Source organism: Berkeleyomyces rouxiae (assembly GCF_048999995.1).
Source record: "Berkeleyomyces rouxiae strain 22BRR77 chromosome Unknown BrBRR77_ptg000003l, whole genome shotgun sequence".
Classification (NCBI taxonomy): domain Eukaryota; kingdom Fungi; phylum Ascomycota; class Sordariomycetes; order Microascales; family Ceratocystidaceae; genus Berkeleyomyces; species Berkeleyomyces rouxiae.
This window is the reverse complement of record NW_027396493.1, coordinates 415,164-434,591: the sequence shown is the minus strand read 5'-3', so window position 1 is coordinate 434,591 and position 19,428 is coordinate 415,164. Positions and strand designations below refer to the sequence as shown.

Here is a 19,428-nt window from a genome sequence, read left to right as displayed (position 1 = left end):
GCCCTGAGAAATAGTCAGTGCCAGGGTAGAAGTAATAAAAAAACAGACTTCATGGTGGATAAACGAGTGGTTGACAAATGTAAGCAAAAATGAGTAGAAAGTGTGTTGTAGTGGTGGTTTGTGAAAGTGGTGTTGAGAGGCAGGAGAGTGTAGTTGAGAGTGTAGTTGATGTACAAAGCAAAACAGAGAAGCAAATCGAAGTGCGACTCTGATCGTTTTATAAAGGCCATGATTATACGGCATCATCTTTAGCCAGCATGTGTTTGCAGGCTGTGTGAATCCAAAAAGACGTGAGAACACGGATGACAAACTCATCCCATTATTCGTCTCAATACCAGTTCGCTGTGCTAACAGTCTTCAAGTACGAGTATATGGAGCAAAGTGAAGTTCAATTGTGTGAAAAACTGGCCATTGAGCACGACACGCATGGCCACTGATGGGTGCTTGCGCTTGTGGAAATTTTTGAAAAACAGAGTAAGCGCGGAAGGGAAACTAGTCGTGATCTACTTGCCAGACATGGGTCTGAATGCAAGCACTTGGAAGCCTAAATGCACTACAGTTCGAGACTTAGTCGGGGTAAGATATTTCAGTGCGGAAGTCCGCTAGTACACAGTATACAAGAACCCTTAGATGTTAGAGTCGGGGCGCTCTGTACGTGTATTCAGATTCTGGGGTGTCATCCTAGTTTGTCAAGTCGGAGGCTTGAAATAAAAGTTGTGATAGCCGCGGCTGTGGACCGGACTACTCGAGCCTTTTTATCAAAGTAGTTGAATATGTTGTAGAGTAGGTGATGACTTGATAACTACGTTTTTACAGTGTTTCTGAAGCTATTCTAGGGCAGGGACTAGAGACTCATCAACCCAACTTATACAAGTCTATATAGTCAGCTAACTGACTGAGTAAGCATGATGACTTTCAAGATATCGCACCACTAAACAACAGAAGGGCTTTGGTATACCATGATATTGTCTTGAATGATATCCCATCATTCGTTGACTTTGGTGAAGGGTATGGCTCTACTACCAGACAGAAGGCAGTCCATGTTATTCAAGCAACACGGAAATAGACTTTGGGTCAACGTAATAAGTGCTCATATCTGTAGATGTGGCTTATTTCACCGCATATGAAGCGATAGAGACAGAAATATGGACTAGGAGCACCGGGATCCAAGGTCAAGAGGTGGAGAGATTTGCGGGCAAGGCAGCGGCAGGGCAGGCAACGGCGGTGGCCGAAAGCTCAGTAGCCACAATGCACGGATAAGCCACGATTTCATTGGTATTGGCCATGCATCTTCGCACAAGCAGATTATCAGCTGAACTACGCATATTTCTATAGTGGATGTAGTTAGTCATTGTAAATACATTCTTCTGGTTCCTAGAAAGTCTATAGCTGGTTGATAATAGACGTCATCAGCTTGGGATGGTTTCACAAGATGTGGAGAGGATCTCTGTTGATGTATTACACGCGACAACCCTTGTCTCTCTTATGTTAGGGTCTAGTTCATGACGACATCGGAGTTGTTTCCAGGAACTTTGACGCTATCCTGCAATCCCTCCATCTAAATCAGGGATCGTATATCCCGCGCTTCAACTACACTTCATATTATCTTATCCAAAACCTGCCTCGAATATAGTGCGACAGCTACTCCACCAGCGCAAGCCTCAATCATGGCTTTTCGATATACAAGGAACAATCTTTCTCTCTTCACCAGTTATGTAGATTTAAATTTGAGAACTATCGATCATCGTTCTCTTCTTCTCTGATACATTTAATCTCCTATTCTTCCATCTCTTTGAACTTGTGACTTTCCGGAACATACTTTACGTCAAAGGACAACAGTAAGTCCTCTTATAAAATATTGAAAAAAAAAACTTGATGTATCATATGTTGACTCATGTTAAAAAAAGTGTGTCTCCTTACATACATGAGTGCCCCTCACATAGATGAGTGCGCACACAACTAGACATACGAGGAGTATGTAAGGGACGCCAGGAGGACGCCCAAAACCTAGAACGGAGGGAGTTAACAGATGATCGATTCACACAACTCAGTCTCATAGTATAATTCAAGAGCTACATGTACAGATATATGCGTACATGCTCACATCCACATCAGTATTTGATTTGCTAGCAAGAAAATGAAATATTATAGAGCAAGTCGAAAACTATTTCAAAGGTCTAGTCTTCATCTAGCCTCTTATATGCCACTGGCAGGTTGTCGTTCGACGCAAGCATGCCACAAGTATTCCTTGCATTTCCAAACTTCTAGTCCTTCCGATCTCCGATCGAAGCGAGGGTTTCAAACAAGCTTCTGCTTCGGGGGATGAAAGGAGCAGTTGAAAGAACAAGTTTCCTATAATGGATATCCGTGCTACATAGCCAAATTCCCCGCCTCTACATTTTGGGCTCATGTGAGCTACATGACTCACAAAACTATCAAGTTTGATTCTCCATACTTACTCCCGGGCTGCCTCTAAACATGCAAGTCTACACATGGGTATCACCCACGATCCATAACACCAGCCACTATTACTCTGAGAATTAACACCGCAACTTTTACCAAACTCAAGCCTGAACCGACATCTGCCATGTGCCGGTCTTGTATGCCACCATCTAGAAACTTTCATGATACTTGGAATAATTACTTGCCACTGAAACTATTAAATTTATTCGCCAAATGACAACCCATTTACAAGAAGAAGAGCAATTCTTGACATATTCTCTTTGTATCTCAAGTAAAAAGGCCCTAAGACATCTTTGTCCTGATATTCTTTTCTGCACGCTCATCTTCGCCTCCGACTTTCTTCCCAGCTTTTATTCACTACTATGTTCATATTCACTGTATACACTTGTCGCTTGAAGCTACTCTGTGCTCCCAGTCTGCTACCTTTCATACCTCTTTCCTCGATATTCTCTACTTTATCTTCTCACACCTCCAAAATGCGCTTCTCTCTCGCTGCTATTCTTGCTGTCTCCGTTGTTCTAGCTGATTCCGAGTCTTCTGAAGCTGCGCAAACTGGAATGATTTATCTTATTTTTATTGAAATGTGGAAAATGACTCCCCAGGAGCTCCAAGCTGCTGCTGGTGATACTGTTCACTTCGAATTCAGTAGAGGCATGCACTCTATTGCTCAGGTCAACTTTGACTTCCCGTGCCAATCCAAAAAAAGGTGACTTTTCTTCTGGGGAAATCATTCATCCTATGATCTTCGATGAGACTAGTGAAGCCTTCGAAATTCAGATTACTGTTACGGAGCCTCTTTGGTTCTACAATGCCATGCTCGACCCCTGCCATGAAGAAAGTGTTTTAGGTGTGATTAATCCTAGCAACATCGAAGGAATGACTTACAGCGACTTCGTTGCCAAAGCTAAACAGGATGAGGAGACCGCGGAAGCTGAGCGAAATGGAGGTACCATCATTCAGCTGAATATTGAAGACTAGGCCAGGAAAACCTTTGTCCGTTCTCTCCATTCTCGGCATCGCTCTTAGAAGCATTATATAACTAGTTATATCCAGGCCAAGTTTCAGCCAGTCTGTAAATATCATTGTCTAAATGTATATTCTTTTGTTTTACCTTGCTCGTGTCCAATGTCGCGATCAAGCGCTTGTCAACGTCTTTAGTACCCCATCATCAAAAGTAGCAGGATATAGTTAGTTAACCTTAACTAAGATTCCTCTCCATAGTGTAGGGTCAGTTAAAGCCTGCCTTTTTGAAATTCAAGCTTCAAACCGGCAACATTTGGTCGCTGCTACATTCCTTGCTTTTCCGAATTGGCGATTGGGCAGAGGTCAAGACTCACAAGGGAAGATGCTTCTTCTTCAAGTGCAGGAGCAATTCAAGTTTGTCCGACAATTGCCAAGGCGTGCTTGCAAAACAACAACTTCAAATTTATTCCTCCAACTAATTGACTATAACAAACTACTAGACACGAGAAATTGTTAGTGTGGTATTTCCAATCTCATACAGCCCCCTCAGCCCCTCATCGTGAGCTAGATCTACAACATATAAATACTGCAAGACACTGGCCTTTGGAGTGATTTGGCTAGATCTCAGTGATTCACATGCACGTAGAATGCAGTTATCCTCAGTTTCGACACAAACTAGAGACTTGATCTCACCAAAAGCCCACTTGTCTTCTTTTACACAAAGACTAACATCTCGTCCTCACCCCGGCCCACCGCCCGAATACGTGACGTAATTTGCAACGGGCTACCCTCCGATACCACAAAGTGACCGACTGCCTGCGCATCTGGCACCCCCAGACCCAGCGCCTTATACACGTTTTGTGATACTAGATCCAGCGCCTCTGCTTCGTCGATTCCGCTTGCCCGGCCGTTGTTGTGCGCCACACCCGCCATGACCGACAGCACGCGGAACTCCCAGTCCTCGTACAGACCGAACGCGGTAGTTACACCGGCGGAAACAAGTACATCGACAGTCGTCCCGTTGGTCAGCGGAGCGCCGGTTAGTGCGCGGCGCTCTTCCCATTCGTTGCCAAAGGACTGTATAGGCGCAAGAATCACACCAACGTCAGCGCGGGCAAGTTCGTCAGCAACTAAATATGCTTCGGCCCCTCCGAGAATGGCTACACGTAGTTTGGTCTTGGGGGGCAGAGAAGCTTCGACTGTGGCCTTCAACTTCAGCGCTGAAGCAATCATATCAGCGCTCTGGATAGACAGGACTAGGGCAATCTCGCCCGAGACCACCTTGGCAAGATAGGCGTCCTCGGAAAAGGTATCGGCAGATTTGTCACCCTTTGCTACCGCAGCAGTCGCTGTCAGTAGCTTCGACCGCAGGCGGGCAACACCGGCTGATAGCGAGCCTGTCCCAGAAAGATGTTTGACACTGTCATCTAGGGGGTAGTGAAGAGCAACCTCGTCAGCCCAAACAGCTCCAGATTTGAGAGAGTGTGTAGCACCAGTGTTGAAACCAACGGAAGCGCCGAATCGCTTTGGTGCAGTCACGGCCCTAGTCACTCCATACTTGACAGCTTCATGCAGCTTCTTGGTGTCCAAGAGAAGACCATCAACAGCACGGCTGAAATCGTTGCTTTTTCCATTAGCCGTTGTGCTCTCTGCATCAATCTCAGCAAGGCCTAAGGCACCGCCAACGGCAGTAAATGCATTGGTGACATAGCCGTTTTCCAGACTCACAACACGGGCGTTAGCAGCGATGGCAGCAGACGCCTCAGTAGCGCACGTGCCGATGCAGGTAATTTTGCCCTGGGACACAGTCATGGTCAGACTTTCACCCGCACGGGCAGTCTTTTGCTCAGAGCCAGACAAAATAACCTTGTAAATGCCCTTAAATACGACGTCCCCAAGCTCACGAGGCTCTTGAACAGCTGCCAGAAGCTTGGCATCCGGAGTATTAGGCTTAAAGGCATCTTTTTCCAGGAGCACAGGATCTTTGAGCTGCATGTATCCATCAATCCAAACCTGCGCCGGAGCTGCGCCGGCACTCAGTGGGTCACTATCCCATACGACAATATCGGCATCGAACCCCGGCTTGATTTTGCCCAGACGGTCATCAAATCCTAGATAGTGAGCAGGGGCGGTAGTCATAGCAGCCAGTGCGGCATGATACGGTAAGCCGTACTTGTAGGCCTTGGCCGCCTCGAAAAGCACGTGCTGGGCATTGAGCACTGGATTGTCGCTAACATAGATGGGGGTCAGCCCACTCTCGTATAAGATTTTCCCGGCAAATTCACTGCCAATGTAAGCTTCAGTCTTGTAGTACATGTTTTCCGCAAATAGTGCCGATGCGGGAGGCTCGGGGCCCCAAGCACGTTTGAGGATCTGTGTTTCTGTGTCAGTCTATGTATACCTGCGCATTTCATTGCAAAGTATTAGCGGCTCACCTCAGGCACCAAGTAGGTGGAGTGAGCATGATGAAAAGCTCTAATAGGGAATTTGAACTCTTGGGTATGGTCGACAAAGGCTTCCAAGTCCGATACAGTGTAACAGTGAGTATTCACATGAACTTGGCCACGCAATACCGCACTCAGGCTCTCCCACTTGAGATCCCACGGCAGATATTCGTTCATGGTCTCCAAGCCATTGCGTTCAGCAGCCCCGCACCAATCATCCTGACGACGGACCAAGTCGGCAGCCTGTTCAAAGGCGTGGCGAAACTCCCAAGACTCGCCCATGCGACTCCATGGAGACTCTACACGCCCACTTCCGTAGACGCGCTTCGCATTCTCTCCACAGGCCATCTTCATGTAACGCCAATTCTGGTCAGGGTCGGCAAGCATGTCCCTAGCAGATATCTCGTCACGTCCATCAGGTTTTCCTACGGCATGCTTGAAAACAAAGGCTTCGCCGCCCATGTTGTTTCCAGAGCCGGGGAGCACCAGACTAGTTGTTACGCCGCCAGATTTTATAACTTGTAGCTGGGGGTCTAGTGGGTTGAAACTGTCAATTGAGCGCATCTGCGGGGTAATATCAGACGACATCTCGTTGGTGTCTTCACTTCCCCAGAGCGAAGGCAAACTGCCAACACCGGCGTGCGAATGCATATCAATGATTCCAGCAGTCAAAGGCCGTCCACCAGCATCAAAAACTAGTACATCTTCTGGCAATGAGGCGGCAGAAATCTCAGACGAGACTCGCTTGATAAGCCCATGCTGCACAAAGACATCGGCGTGGATCCACTCAAAGCCAGTGCCATTGCGAGCGGCTTCGGGAGACGTGCCCTCGGCGGGCTCTCCAGTCCAAACCCAGGCATTCTTGATGAGCGTCGGTTTATGGCCTTCGATGTATCTTGAATTCCTCTCACGGCCTGGGCCAGTTGGATTTGTCGGTTTGGTCTTGAGCTGCGTGCACTTCGCAAGACTGTCGGACAGCTTTTCCATAGACAGCGGAGTTGAGCTCGGTGTTATAGAAGAGTAAATCTGGCGGTACTGAGCGTACGCGATGAAGCCGACGCAGGCCAAACCAGCCATGCGCAAAGCGCGCGATCGACGCAAGCGGCGAGGCTTCGTGAAACGCGGCATTGGTTGTTGGGCCTGATCGCGCTTTTACTCTCTATAGAGGCTTGCATACTTTGGGAGATCGCTGGTATAAAGTTCATGGGCCATGTTTAGTAGCTTGAATCACGGCAAGTATCAGTGGTGAATAGAAAAATGAGGGAAGTACAGTTAGGAATACCGATGTGACGCGTTTATTCATGATCTAACTAGCGCTAAGATGGATGACGGTCTCTAGGGTTATACTCATAGGGTTGGTGTATCAGAGGATCGCGATAAAGGCATAACGTCAGCAGGGTGGCATTGCAATTTTACATGACAAGAACCGGAAGAAGCTGGGGCATAGAGAAAGAGCAAAGCTGAAACGAGTTACTGGAAAGATAGAGAAGACATAACTAGTTGACTACGTATAAATAAAACCAGGCCAACTATTAACTAGTTGCAAATCCCGAAACCGCAGGCACTGGCTGGACGTCCCTCGGCTAAAAGGCTAGTCAGTACGCCATAGCCTATTCTTGTCAAGCTCGGCTTGAAGGAAAACAAAGACGACAAGACATTGCAGCATGGTAGGGTAGGGCAGCTTTTGCTTGTGAAATCAAAACGTCACTTTTGAGGCGTCGACCCGTCACATGAGCATGAGCCTGACGGGGATTGTCAGCGTTCCTGGATAGAATCCCTTTGGTCTCAAGTAGCAGATCCGGGAGAGAATCCTGAGCTTGGCGCTGGCGATGGCGAAGCCCGTGAGGCATGTAAAGCATGCAGAGTATGCATGTCAATAGTTATCGAGAAAAAGTGAAGTCTATAGTTACATGAAGTCACCATGTCTCAGGCAGGATTACATAATGCATGATAGAAGCAGCAGAGTTTCTGGGGAAAAGGAACCGGCCCCACTTGATCCTTGTGTTTCTCCAAATTCGAACTCAAATCTAAGTTCCGAAAGCAACGGGGAGGACAGACAAGAGAGCAAGATGACGCGGGGAAAAGGGCAGAAGATTATAACAAGGCCGCTTTGAGAGCTGCCCACAATCCAGCGACCGAGCCAGTTGTGAAAACAGCGACGCGACGGTGCGCTTCCAAAGTGCCCAGAACGTGTCGCGGCTCTTCTGGAGAAACCCCAGGATTCAGCCGGCAAGGAAAGAACGGGTGGAAAAATCCCGGCATCTGCTAATACTGTTGTGACCAGCACCAGCGAGATCACGGGATCAGCAGATATCCACATCCAAACAGAGTAGCCGGGATTCCAGTCGTTTGTCCGCCCATTTTATCCCCCCTGGCCGTCTTCCAGACTTTCTTCCTAGCTCAGTAAAGCTCCCTTTGTTCCGCAAGGACGCATGACTGATGACTTGATGACTAGCAGGGTGGAGCCTGGATTCGATGGAATCAGGGCGGCTCGGTGCTATGGGCCATGGGCCATGGCTTTGGGGCTGGGTCATCTTAATTAATGTGGCTATATGCGTCATGACTGGTCGGTACGAGTCTCTCTTATATATGGCCTTATCCTCTGCCGGTTCCTCGGTCCAGATGACTCGATGATTGTTTGATTGTCAGATTCCCACGTATTACACGCAATTCTTCTTCTTTGCTCTATCTCCTAGATTCTACAAGCACGAATACTTATTTACATCATATCAGCTCTGCTTTTTTGACTTATACAACTCTGCCGGCGCACTTTAACCAACAACCCCATTTCTACCGGCGGCTCCCAAACACATCTGAAATCACTATCGCCATCTCCTCCGCGCGTATGGCCGTCACAAACCCCGTGGTCCGGCGGGTGCTCGCCTCCCGAAATGCAAACCAGCTCCATTCCTCGGCTACTTCGGCCCGCGACATATCCAAAGTTCTCAGCTCTTCAAGGCCCTACATCTCGTCTCCTGGCCGCTCCAAGACAGCCATGTTCTTTCCTGGTGCGTCCCCATCTACTCAATCACCACCCCCTCGCTGCTCCAGCCCAGCTAACTCTCCCCTTCACAGGCCAAGGTGTTCAACGTGTCGGCATGCTCAGCCCGTGGCTCCATGCCTTTCCCAACACCACCCGTGAATTTATCGACGAGCTGGACTCGTGCATGGGCTACAAGTTCTCTGACATCATCCAAACCGGTCCCAATAGCCGCCTTAATGCCACTGTTAACGCCCAGCCCGCCATCATGGCAACTTCTATGCTGATCCTGCGCATCCTCGAGCGCAATTTCAACTTCAACACGGCCCAAAGCATCGACTATACTCTCGGCCATTCGCTGGGCGAGTTTGCTGCTCTGGTTGCCAGCGGCTATCTCTCGTTCAACGACAGCTTGGAAATGGTTCACCGTCGGGCTATCGTCATGGCCAATGCCACCCAAAATGCAGAGGCCGAGAACCACGGCACCAAGTACGGAATGATGGCTGTCATCACCGAGCCCGAGTATCTCTCGTCGCTCATTCACACAATCCACTCCATTGTCGGAGAAGACGTACGCGATTGGTCGCACACATCCATCGAGAGTCAGGTGTGCATTGCCAACGTCAACAGCAAGAACCAAATTGTGCTCAGTGGCAGCATCGTTGGCATCTCACACGTGCTTGACCGCGTTCGGCTGTTCTCTGGTCACGATCCACACGCCGTGCGGCTCAACTCCCAGAGCCCCTTCCATAGCCCCCTAATGAAGCCCGCCGGCGAAGCCGTGTACAAGATGCTCAGCACACCTCGCAAGATCGCTTTCCCCGGCCGCACCCAGTGCATCAGCAACATCTCGGCCCGTCCCTTTGCCAGCCCCGAAGATCTGGCTGACTTAGTTTCACGTGCCGGCGTTGAGCCGGTGCGCTGGGCTGATAGCATCAAGTACCTCAACGAGCAGGCGCAAGTGCGGCGATGGATCGGCATAGGCCCTGGCCAGGTCGGGCGGAACCTGGTTGGCAAGGAAATTGGCATCCGAGGCACTGACCTGTCACGCAACTCGGGCGTCTGGGCTATCACCAAGCCCGAAGACATTGATGAAGTGCTGAGAGGCCTCGAGGAGACTGATGGGGCTATGCAAATTCAGATGCCCGATTATGCTGTTCACGAGTCCATCATGAGAACTCAAACATAAACTTGAGTCTAGGTAAGATTGACGAACTGACAGCATGAAAAAGGGTTAGGGCAGGATTGATTTCGGCTGGCAAGGTGTTCAGGATTAGGGTTGGTTTGATGTTGCACTGTCTTTTGCTTGTCTTGTGTTTTGTTGAGCCTTGATTTTTTTTTCGTCATGCAGCCTCTCAGTGGCAGCCGGTGCAAAGGCGCCGCTTTTTCATGTACATGAATCTAAAGAATACGATATCTACACCGACTTTGTTATCGTAGTGAAGCGCAGGCCAAAGTGAAGCCATTGGGCCCGATATATGTGCTCCTGTGATATGTCAACAAACTTCTGGCCGCTCGTCGCTTGGACACGTCGCTGCCGTGCCTTGGAACCCCACTATTCCCACAGCCGGGACAAAGCTCCAGCTACCAGGAGAGACTGAGAGGTACTTGGACACCACAAGCACACCGTCAACAACATCCGAAATTCTCGACCACATCGCCCGTTTCCCCGAGCCGTTCCGTCGGAAGCATCCAATTGCACCACGCAGCTCTTGTCTCCCTCTCTCAACCACCAACCGCCTCCTCTACAAACCGCCCACCATGGACCCCTACTCCTCCGAGGGCGAGCTTATCAACATGCACAATGCCTTCCACCAGGGCCAGTACCAGGAAGTCATTGACTTTGACGTCTCTAATCTATCGCCCGAAAATGAGCAGCCAGCGCGCATCCTAACTTTGCGCGCGCGGCTCGCCCTAGGCCAGCACATGGCCGTCTTGACGGAACTCAAGGGCACCGACGAGCCGGCTCTGCAGGCCGTGGCCGCCCTGGCGCTGCAGCAGGCTGGCCAGGCCGACAAGGCAGTGGGACTGGCCGAGCGCCTGGCCGAAAGCGCCGCTGACGATGCCACTGTGCAGATGCTGGCCGGCACCGTGCTGCAGGCCGCCGGCCGATCGGATGACGCGCTGGCTCTGCTTTCCAACCACCAGGGCAGTCTGGAGGCTGTTGCCCTGATTGTCCAGATTCACCTTGCGCTTAACAGAAATGATCTGGCGCTCAAGGAGGTTGCGGGCGCTCGCAAGTGGGCACAGGACAGCTTACTAGTCAACCTGGCGGAGTCATGGGTTGGCTTGCGCGTAGTAAGTTACACCCATCTATGTTGGGCAAAATTCAGAATATACGTGTCATATATAGTTTTTACTGACATGCACTCGTCGGTGTGCCTATATTCAGGGCGGTGAGCGCTACCAGCAGGCGTTTTACGTATATGAAGAGCTGGCGCAAGCCCCGTCAACCTCGTCGGTACGCAGTCTGGTTTCCCAGGCGGTTGCAGAGCTGCATCTTGGCCGGCTCGAGGAGGCTCAGATTGCGCTGGAGGAGGCACTCGCCAAAGAGCCGGAGTACCCCGAGGCTATTGCTAACCTACTGGTTCTGAATGCTGTCGCCGGTAAAGACGTCACAGAGCTTGCTACGTAAGTGCCTTGCCCTTTTTTGGAGGAGGAAAGGGATATCTTATTGTGAAAGGGGTCTTATGATGCTTTCTTTCTACAAGCTCTTGTCCCCGTGCGTGAAGCGTCAGCAGAATTACGCATACTAACATTCTAGATCACAGAAAATTGAAGCAGGCTCAGCCCAAACACCCCTTCTTGACCGATCTGGAGGAAAAGAGCGCCTTGTTCGACCAGGCTGCTACAAAGTACAGCCCCAAGGTTTCTGCTTAACTTGATTTCTTGGCCGATTTTATGCTTAGGGATTAGGGTGACACCAAAATTGCCGCCTTGGCCTACGGTTTTGCTTCTCCCGCCCATAAGAAGTATGTTCAGTCTATGTCATCCTTTCTCTCAATGATATGGTGGGTGAAGGGTGGTACCTGTATACAGAGCTAGACAGTGACGGGCCGGCAGTGTATGTTTGCTTCGCTCATATACTCCTTCACTGCGGATTTTTGCTTCTTTTTGTTATTCTATTTGTGCTTCCTCATTTGCCTCATTGCCGCCACGAAGCGTGGGAATCCTTTTTTCAAGAGCGGAGCTGTGTCACCTATGACGCGATTATCATTTTATTTTTGTTCTTTGATCTTTTTCCTGGCGCTCTTATAATGTTGCAGCCCATTTTTTTTTCTTTTTTTTCCGAGTTCGTCCATACGAAGACTGCAGATCGAAGGTTGATGCTGAACTAGGCCTTTTATTGTAAACCTGCGCATCAGATGTCATCTAATTGATTCTTGTCTGCTACGAGCATGTTGCATATGTGTATGAAGAAAGAGCCCACCGGTCTGCCTCAGTATTAGATACTTGTATTGTCTCTGTATCCAAATAACATGATCCTCTTCACGCAGTGTCTGGAGGCGGAGTTTTCTTTTTTTTTATTCATTACTCGCATGGAACTTGTGGAGGCGGGGTTTGTCTTGCGCCAAAACCCGCCCATCATGCTTTAAGGAGAGGAGAGGCGAGATTGGGCTGGGATAGGACGACGAGGGGACATGTTTGTGTGGTAGGGGGCCTCGGAAAGAGGAGAGATTGGAGGCTTGAGCGAGTTCAGATGTAGAAAGACGGAAGGGAAAACAAGAAAGCCCCCGTACAAGTGTAAGTAAATTAGCGGCGGATCTTCGATACATCAAGAGCCCGTCTTCCGTTCCAACATGAAGCACTCGTCTTACAAGTCACGGCAGACGCCGGTAAGACTCTGACAGCTGTCGACAGCTGTCGTTGGTACGAAATGTCTAGTGACGACATGGGCTCTCCCTGACCTTACCTTGGTCGCTTTTTCGGTTTCTGTTATTAAATCTGGAGAAAGCAAAAGGTGATGCCGCGTTGACGCCGGGAAATAATGCCAATGGTATGCTACATATAATCGCCAGGCTGCTATTAATATCCCCAGCCAGGGAACGGAACAAGAAAAAACCGACGCATGGCCGAGATGCAACATGAACGGAACGAGGACATGACATGGCAGCGGCAAGCAGGGAGGGTGGACGGACTGCAGGAATGCACATGCCAGTATACCAACCAGTATGTATGTATGTACATATATCGACGGCTTTCTTGCTCGTAGGAGACGCACTGGGGCAGCTTATGCGGGCTTTGTTCCTGTAGTTATGTGACCAAGTACAAGTGTGACTTGTATAGTGTCTATGGACTTTGTACCTTGAGGAACGAGACAGTTCTTTGCTTCTGTGTATAAGCACACAAGCAGGACATCTTTGCGAGTCTCACTCTAACCAGCTAAGTATATTTTTCGTAAAGCTCCTGCATTTTTACAAGTACCACACAACAAGCCCGCGCTTGGGCTCCATTGCGGCTGGTGTTGATTGACTCTCATGACTAGATCCCCCTTTTCGTCGGTGAAGTTAACTAATTTTCTAAGGCTTTTTTTTTTGGCTGGGGCTAAACAATAGCCTTTGTTTATGCCGGCTGGCCTGGGCAAAGAAAAAATAAATAAAACAAAAAAGCACAGGAGGGGGGAACATGACGAGAGTAGAAGAAGGTGAAGCACTAAGAGATAACAAGGAATCCCTCAAAGATGTGGCAGCGCCCGTCCACAACTTCCTTTTTCTTCCTTTTTCTCTTTGCCCTGTGTTGTCCTTCTTCCGCCCTCATTTTGCGTCTCTCCCACCGCCCGACGTCAAACTCGACATCAAACATTTAAACATCACCATTATCAAACTCAACCCCTGGAATCCTTAACCCTTATTATCCCGGCCCCTTCCAGCGCCTGCCAGGCTTGGCACCGTGACATCTAACACATCTGCTGCAAAGAAAAAAATCCAAAAAGGCAACTGCTCTGCCAGATCTAATTATCAAGATACGCCCAGCTGAAGGCACACTGTAACCGACAAGCAGAAACTGCTCAAGATTACGCCTTACCATCTCTTAGCTTTCTTCCTTTCGTTCGTCGCTTCTACGCTGAGTCCTGCCTTGTTTAACCCTGGCCCTCCTGTCGTCTGAAAGCCGCCCGTTTACTTGTGTCTGTCAGCTGTGCTGCAGTGCCTGCTCGTTTGGTGGGTAGTTTCCAGCTTAAACCACCCTGCTCTTTCCCTTGGATTGTCGTTAGGGAGGTACCTGGCTCTTCATTTAACGGTACCTGGCCCAGTGGTGCTAGCCGTACCTGAATACCACGTACCAGACTCCTCTTTTGCAGGTTCCTTTTTTCTGCTGCTGCTGCTTGCTAGATTCCTTCCTCCATAAGCGTATTTTGTCTCCCTTCTCGCTCTGTTTCTTTCTCCCTTTTTTTCTTCTTCTCTTCTTCTTTTTCTTTTCTTTGCTTGCAATGGTCAGCCGCATCTTGTCTTCACGGCTCAAGCCTGCGTCTTCCATTCTCACCCAGAGCTCGGGGTCTAATTCTACCACCATCAACAAACCCTCCAAAAAGGACCCCATGAGTCCGAACTTGGCAAACACTGACTTAGTGCTAAAGGTGGAGGTCCTCAAGGTATGTACCAAGCCTTCGATCGTCTGTGGTTGAACCAGCTTATCCTTCCCCAGAAGCGCTACATGGCTGGTTGCTTCTTGGCCTTTTTTGGTCGTCTGGAGCTTCAAGCGACTGCAAGATAGCTGCTTCTCCAAAAAGATATTGTCTGCAAAATCGCGATGATCCTCTTGTCTTGCACCCCAGAATTTTGACAAGACACGTTAAACTAACATTCCACTTGCTGCTTCTAGGGCCGAAACCTCGCCGCTAAGGACAGGAATGGAACCTCTGATCCGGTATGCTCCTCAACAACATGCCACCCTCATCTCAATCGCAACCCTCTATCAGCCTTTCGCTCGACATCTTCTCAACCACTCATCAACTCCCATCACACCATCCAAGTCCCACGCTTCTAGAGCAAACACAGAATCTAACCGCCTCCCCTACACATAGTACCTCGTCCTCTCTCTCGGTGAAGCTAGAATCACCACTCACTCCGTCTCCAAAACCCTCAACCCAGAATGGAACGTTTCTGGCGCAATGCCAGTGAACTCGCTTCATAGTCTCGTGCTTGACGTCATTTGCTGGGACAAAGACCGATTTGGCCGTGACTACATGGGCGAGTTTGACATTACGCTAGAAGAAATCTTCGCCGACAACAAACACGAACAGACCCCCAAGTGGCACTCGCTACGCAGCAAAAAGTCGGGCCGCAAACAAAGCAATGTATCAGGCGAAGTCCAACTCCAGTTCACCCTGATCGACTCTCAAAATCCGAACGCTACGCCCGAGGAGATTATGGCCAAGTTTTCCAGCTTTGTGTCATCGTTTACCGACAATGGTGTATCGCCTATCCGCACCAAGTTCACCAATGCCAGTCACCGCTCTTCTAAAAAGTACACAAAAACTCCTACTACTCCTATCGCCCCTCCTGACGGCGCTACTACCCAGGATTCCTCAACAACCGATGGCGATGGTGACGACTACGATGAAGATCTAGATGACGATGAAGACGACGATAAGACCGCCGAAACTTCAGAGCACCGCAAACGCCGTCTCCGCATCCGTGGCTTGAAGAAAAAGCGTCGCAATAACCCCTACGAATTCTCCAACGGCGGTTCAGACATGGTCGGCATTATCTACCTTGAGGTCGTCAAGATCACTGACTTGCCTCCTGAGTCAAACCTCACTCGAACGAGCTTCGACGTCGACCCCTTCGTTGTAGCATCCTTGGGGAAAAAGACTTACCGCACACGACGTGTCCGCCACAACCTCAACCCAGTTTTCAACGAAAAGATGATTTTCCAAGTCATGGGCCATGAGCAATCGTACAAATTCTTGTTCACCGTTATCGACCACGACCGCTACTCTGGAAACGACTTTATTGCGTCCTGCGACCTCTCGGTTCAAGACCTTGTTAGTAAGGCTCCTCGGACAGACCCTGAAACTGGCCTGTACCTCTTGCGCGACCCTCCGGAGCATGTTGCTTGTAAAAAGCCCCGTCGCATCAAGATACCCATTTCACGCTCCTCATCAGCCCAAAGTCTATCCAAGATAATGCGCCCCTCCATGAATCGCAACTCATCGGGAGACAAAGAAACACCCATCAATCCTGTATCTGCTACTGCTGCGCCCAACGCATCTCTCCTGAAGCCCACCGATGCTGTTGCCGCAGCGGGCGCTAGCGCACTGGCTGCCGACGAAATTGAAGATGAAGATGCCGGCTTCGCTGAATATGCTATTCCTTTGAACATGAAGAATCTTGACAAGTGGGAAGACAAGCATAGCCCGGTCATTTACATCCGCGCCAAGTACATGCCGTACCAAGCTTTACGACAACAGTTCTGGAGAGCCATGCTGAAGCAATACGACTCTGATGAGAGTGGCGAAATTAGTCGAGTCGAGCTGACGACAATGTTGGATACTCTAGGTTCTACCTTGAGAGAATCTACCATTGATAGCTTTTTTAAACGGTTCCCACACAAATCTCCTGAGGGGGTCGACCTAGAGAATCTAACTATTGCTGAAGCCATCATTTGTTTGGAGGATCAACTTGAGGCCCGCTCAAAACAGCAACCCAACATGACTGAAAGGTTCAAGGGAGCTGTTGACAGTGCCAAGGCTCTACTTACTACCCCAATGTTCACTCTGGGTGATGGCTCCGAGCTGGGAGGTTCTCCTTCTCTCTCGGGAACAGCTACGCCACTACCCATGAACGCCGAGCCATTAGCACCCAATGATGAACCCGATCTGGTCGATGCAAGCGATCCTGGCGATGAACATGTTGTTGAAATCGCCCAGTGCCCCATTTGCCACCAGCCCCGACTCAATAAGCGCAGTGATGCCGACATCGTGACCCATATGGCCACGTGTGCCAGCTCAGATTGGAGACAGGTCAACGATCTTATGATGGGAGGCTTTGTCACCGCTAGTCAAGCCCAGCGCAAGTGGTATTCTAAAGTAATCACCAAAATTTCGTATGGAGGCTATAAGCTTGGTGCCAATTCTGCCAATATCCTGGTCCAGGATCGTCTCACTGGTCAGATCAATGAAGAGAAGATGAGCGTCTATGTTCGCCTGGGTATCAGACTGCTGTACAAGGGCTTGAAGTCAAGCAGCATGGAAAGACGCCGGATTCGCAAGCTGCTGAAAAAGCTTAGCATCAAACAGGGCGACAAGTACGACGATCCTGCTTCTCGCGACCAGATTGAAAAGTTTATCGCCTTTCACCGTCTCGACATGTCAGAGGTTTTACTACCCCTCAAAGACTTCAAGAACTTCAACGAGTTCTTCTATCGCGCTCTCAAGCCTGGCGCCCGCCCTTGCTCGGCACCTGAGAACCCCAAGATTGTTGTTTCACCTGCCGACTGCCGCAGCGTGGTTTTCAACCGCATTGACCAAGCTACCAAGATCTGGGTTAAAGGTCGCGAGTTTTCCATCAAGAGACTATTGGGTGAAGCCTATCCTGATGATGCCAGTCGGTATGAAGGCGGTTCTCTGGGCATTTTCCGGTTAGCGCCGCAGGACTACCACCGTTTCCACATTCCCGTTGATGGTGTCATGGGTCAAGACAAATTGATTGCTGGTGAATATTACACAGTCAACCCCATGGCCATTCGCTCAACCCTCGACGTCTACGGCGAAAACGTGCGAATTCTGGTTCCCATTGATAGCAAGGAGCATGGGCGAGTGATGGTTATTTGTGTTGGTGCTATGATGGTTGGTAGCACAGTAATCACACGCAAGGCTGGCGAAGAGGTGAAGCGTGGCGAGGAACTGGGTTACTTCAAGTTTGGTGGCTCAACTCTTCTGTGCTTGTTTGAACCTGGCAAAATCCAGTTCGACGACGATCTCTCTGACAACTCGGCGACTGCGCTAGAGACATTGGTGAGATTTGCCCCTCTTTTGACTGCAAATTGTGTCTGACGAGTATACTAACAAACATTCTTAGGTTCGTGTCGGCATGTCCATCGGCCACTCGCCCGGCGAGCCTCAATGGAGTCCGGACCAGCGTAAGAACTCTTCGGAAGTGACGGAAGCGGACAAACGGAAGGCCAAACGTCGGATCCAGGGCAGCGTCAACCCAGATTCGTCGGGGGCTAGTAGCGATGAGGCTAGTGACGCGATTCAAGACACTGTAGCTGCGACTGCGGCTACAGCGGGCACATCATCGATCACCGCGCCTGTGGTGGTCCCGATTATTACCGGGCTGGAGCGCCCCGTCTAAGGGGTAGGATCCTCTTGAACTTTTTTTTTTCGCTTCTGGTGATGCTCAGTCTCATTGATGGCCTTGAACAGGACGTTTTCTTTTTCTTCTAGAACTGCAAGGGGGAAAAAAAGAGAGACAGGGACTTGCAGCTTACCCCGCCAACTTCAAGTAGTCTGGGGGACATTTACATTCATCTTCTGCATATGGCATGCATGCGGACATGCCTCATAAATAATAATACATGTACATAACATATAAATATATAGAGAGAGAGACAGATAAAGCAGATACACCAACGGGTACTCATAATATCAGTGACGGGTTCAGTTGTGCTGTGCTAACGGATTGATCTTGGTCGCGATGACGTCAGCACATTGGTGGCATTGTTGGACCCTATATATCACGGCACAAGGGTTATAGTCAAGAAGAAACAGATGATATAAATTTATAGTCAGCAAGACGCTATTGAAGGTATGAGGTATATGCAAAGCAACAGCAGCAAAATCGGAGACAGGAGAATAGGATGAAGCAAAGCAACCAGAAAGACGCAAAGGCGTTAGCGTGTGTGAGCGCGTCGTTAAGCGAAGAAGCAGAGCGATGATGCCATAGTCAGAAGGGAAAACGAATCGATATCATTAGAAAAGAGTCAATAAAAAGAAGGCAAAAAAGAAGGATGGGTAGTGGTAAAGAGATGAAAAAAAAGGAATTTAAAAAAAAAAGGGCGAGAGGGGGGTAAATGTTCTGACGGCAGCAAACAGTAGCGAACTGAGAATGGGAAAAAGAAAAAAAACAGTCGATTTGGCGGCAAAGTGGACTGACGGAAACTTGGACCAGGCAAGCAATCGCGGCAAATGAGGAATAATGAACAGGACGGCAAAATTCCAGAAGAAGAAAAACAAGGCGCAGCTTGCTGAAATAAAAGTTAGATCAAGACAAAGGGTTCTGAGCGGGTGTAAGTGACAGGCAAGCAGAACATCAGGCCACAACACATGGCCACAGTCTCCTCAGCTCTCTCTCTCTCTTCAGTCTTCATGGTCACTGTCAGCCGAGCGTTTCGGCGGCGAGGAGCAGCGCGATCCAGGGCGGTATATCGCCGTTGTGGCAGGCAGCGAGAGCGAAGGGGACGATCTCGAAGTAGAGGCAGACTTGGGCGTAGAAGCAGCAGTCGGGCTGTTAGTGGTAGAGGGTGAGGCAGTCTGGCGCCACGACGAGCAGATTTGCTTGCACAGGTGGGCGGACATGGTGTAAGTGGGCGACATGGCGGCTGAGCGGGTGAGGTAGAGAGCGTAGAGGAGCGAGC

At 49.5% G+C, this 19,428-nt stretch overlaps 6 protein-coding genes across 6 annotated transcripts; 4 read left to right on the top strand and 2 right to left on the bottom strand.

The window, feature by feature from the left end:
* Nucleotides 1-2,939: 2,939 nt before the first annotated feature.
* BROUX77_003283 (uncharacterized protein) lies at nucleotides 2,940-3,441 on the top strand (the record flags this gene model as incomplete). The annotated part of the gene is made up of 2 exons (XM_073747917.1): nucleotides 2,940-3,169; nucleotides 3,222-3,441. 2 exons carry the CDS (start codon nucleotides 2,940-2,942, stop codon nucleotides 3,439-3,441), a joined length of 450 nt encoding a protein of 149 aa, XP_073605708.1.
* Nucleotides 3,442-4,140: 699 nt separating this feature from the next.
* BROUX77_003282 (uncharacterized protein) lies at nucleotides 4,141-6,998 on the bottom strand (the record flags this gene model as incomplete). The annotated part of the gene is made up of 2 exons (XM_073747916.1): nucleotides 4,141-5,799; nucleotides 5,862-6,998. 2 exons carry the CDS (start codon nucleotides 6,996-6,998, stop codon nucleotides 4,141-4,143), a joined length of 2,796 nt encoding a protein of 931 aa, XP_073605707.1.
* Nucleotides 6,999-8,715: 1,717 nt separating this feature from the next.
* On the top strand, nucleotides 8,716-10,039 carry BROUX77_003281 (uncharacterized protein; the record flags this gene model as incomplete). Its single annotated transcript, XM_073747915.1, has 2 exons — nucleotides 8,716-8,878; nucleotides 8,946-10,039. The coding sequence occupies 2 exons, from the start codon at nucleotides 8,716-8,718 to the stop codon at nucleotides 10,037-10,039; spliced, it is 1,257 nt and encodes a 418-aa protein (XP_073605706.1).
* Nucleotides 10,040-10,611: 572 nt separating this feature from the next.
* Nucleotides 10,612-11,730, top strand: BROUX77_003280 (uncharacterized protein; the record flags this gene model as incomplete). The annotated part of the gene is made up of 3 exons (XM_073747914.1): nucleotides 10,612-11,148; nucleotides 11,243-11,481; nucleotides 11,622-11,730. 3 exons carry the CDS (start codon nucleotides 10,612-10,614, stop codon nucleotides 11,728-11,730), a joined length of 885 nt encoding a protein of 294 aa, XP_073605705.1.
* Nucleotides 11,731-14,278: 2,548 nt separating this feature from the next.
* Nucleotides 14,279-18,146, top strand: BROUX77_003279 (uncharacterized protein; the record flags this gene model as incomplete). The annotated part of the gene is made up of 4 exons (XM_073747913.1): nucleotides 14,279-14,440; nucleotides 14,671-14,715; nucleotides 14,873-17,806; nucleotides 17,871-18,146. 4 exons carry the CDS (start codon nucleotides 14,279-14,281, stop codon nucleotides 18,144-18,146), a joined length of 3,417 nt encoding a protein of 1,138 aa, XP_073605704.1.
* A 1,004-nt stretch (nucleotides 18,147-19,150) lies between these two features.
* Nucleotides 19,151-19,387, bottom strand: BROUX77_003278 (uncharacterized protein; the record flags this gene model as incomplete). Its single annotated transcript, XM_073747912.1, has 1 exon — nucleotides 19,151-19,387. One exon carries the CDS (start codon nucleotides 19,385-19,387, stop codon nucleotides 19,151-19,153), a length of 237 nt encoding a protein of 78 aa, XP_073605703.1.
* Nucleotides 19,388-19,428: the final 41 nt, after the last annotated feature.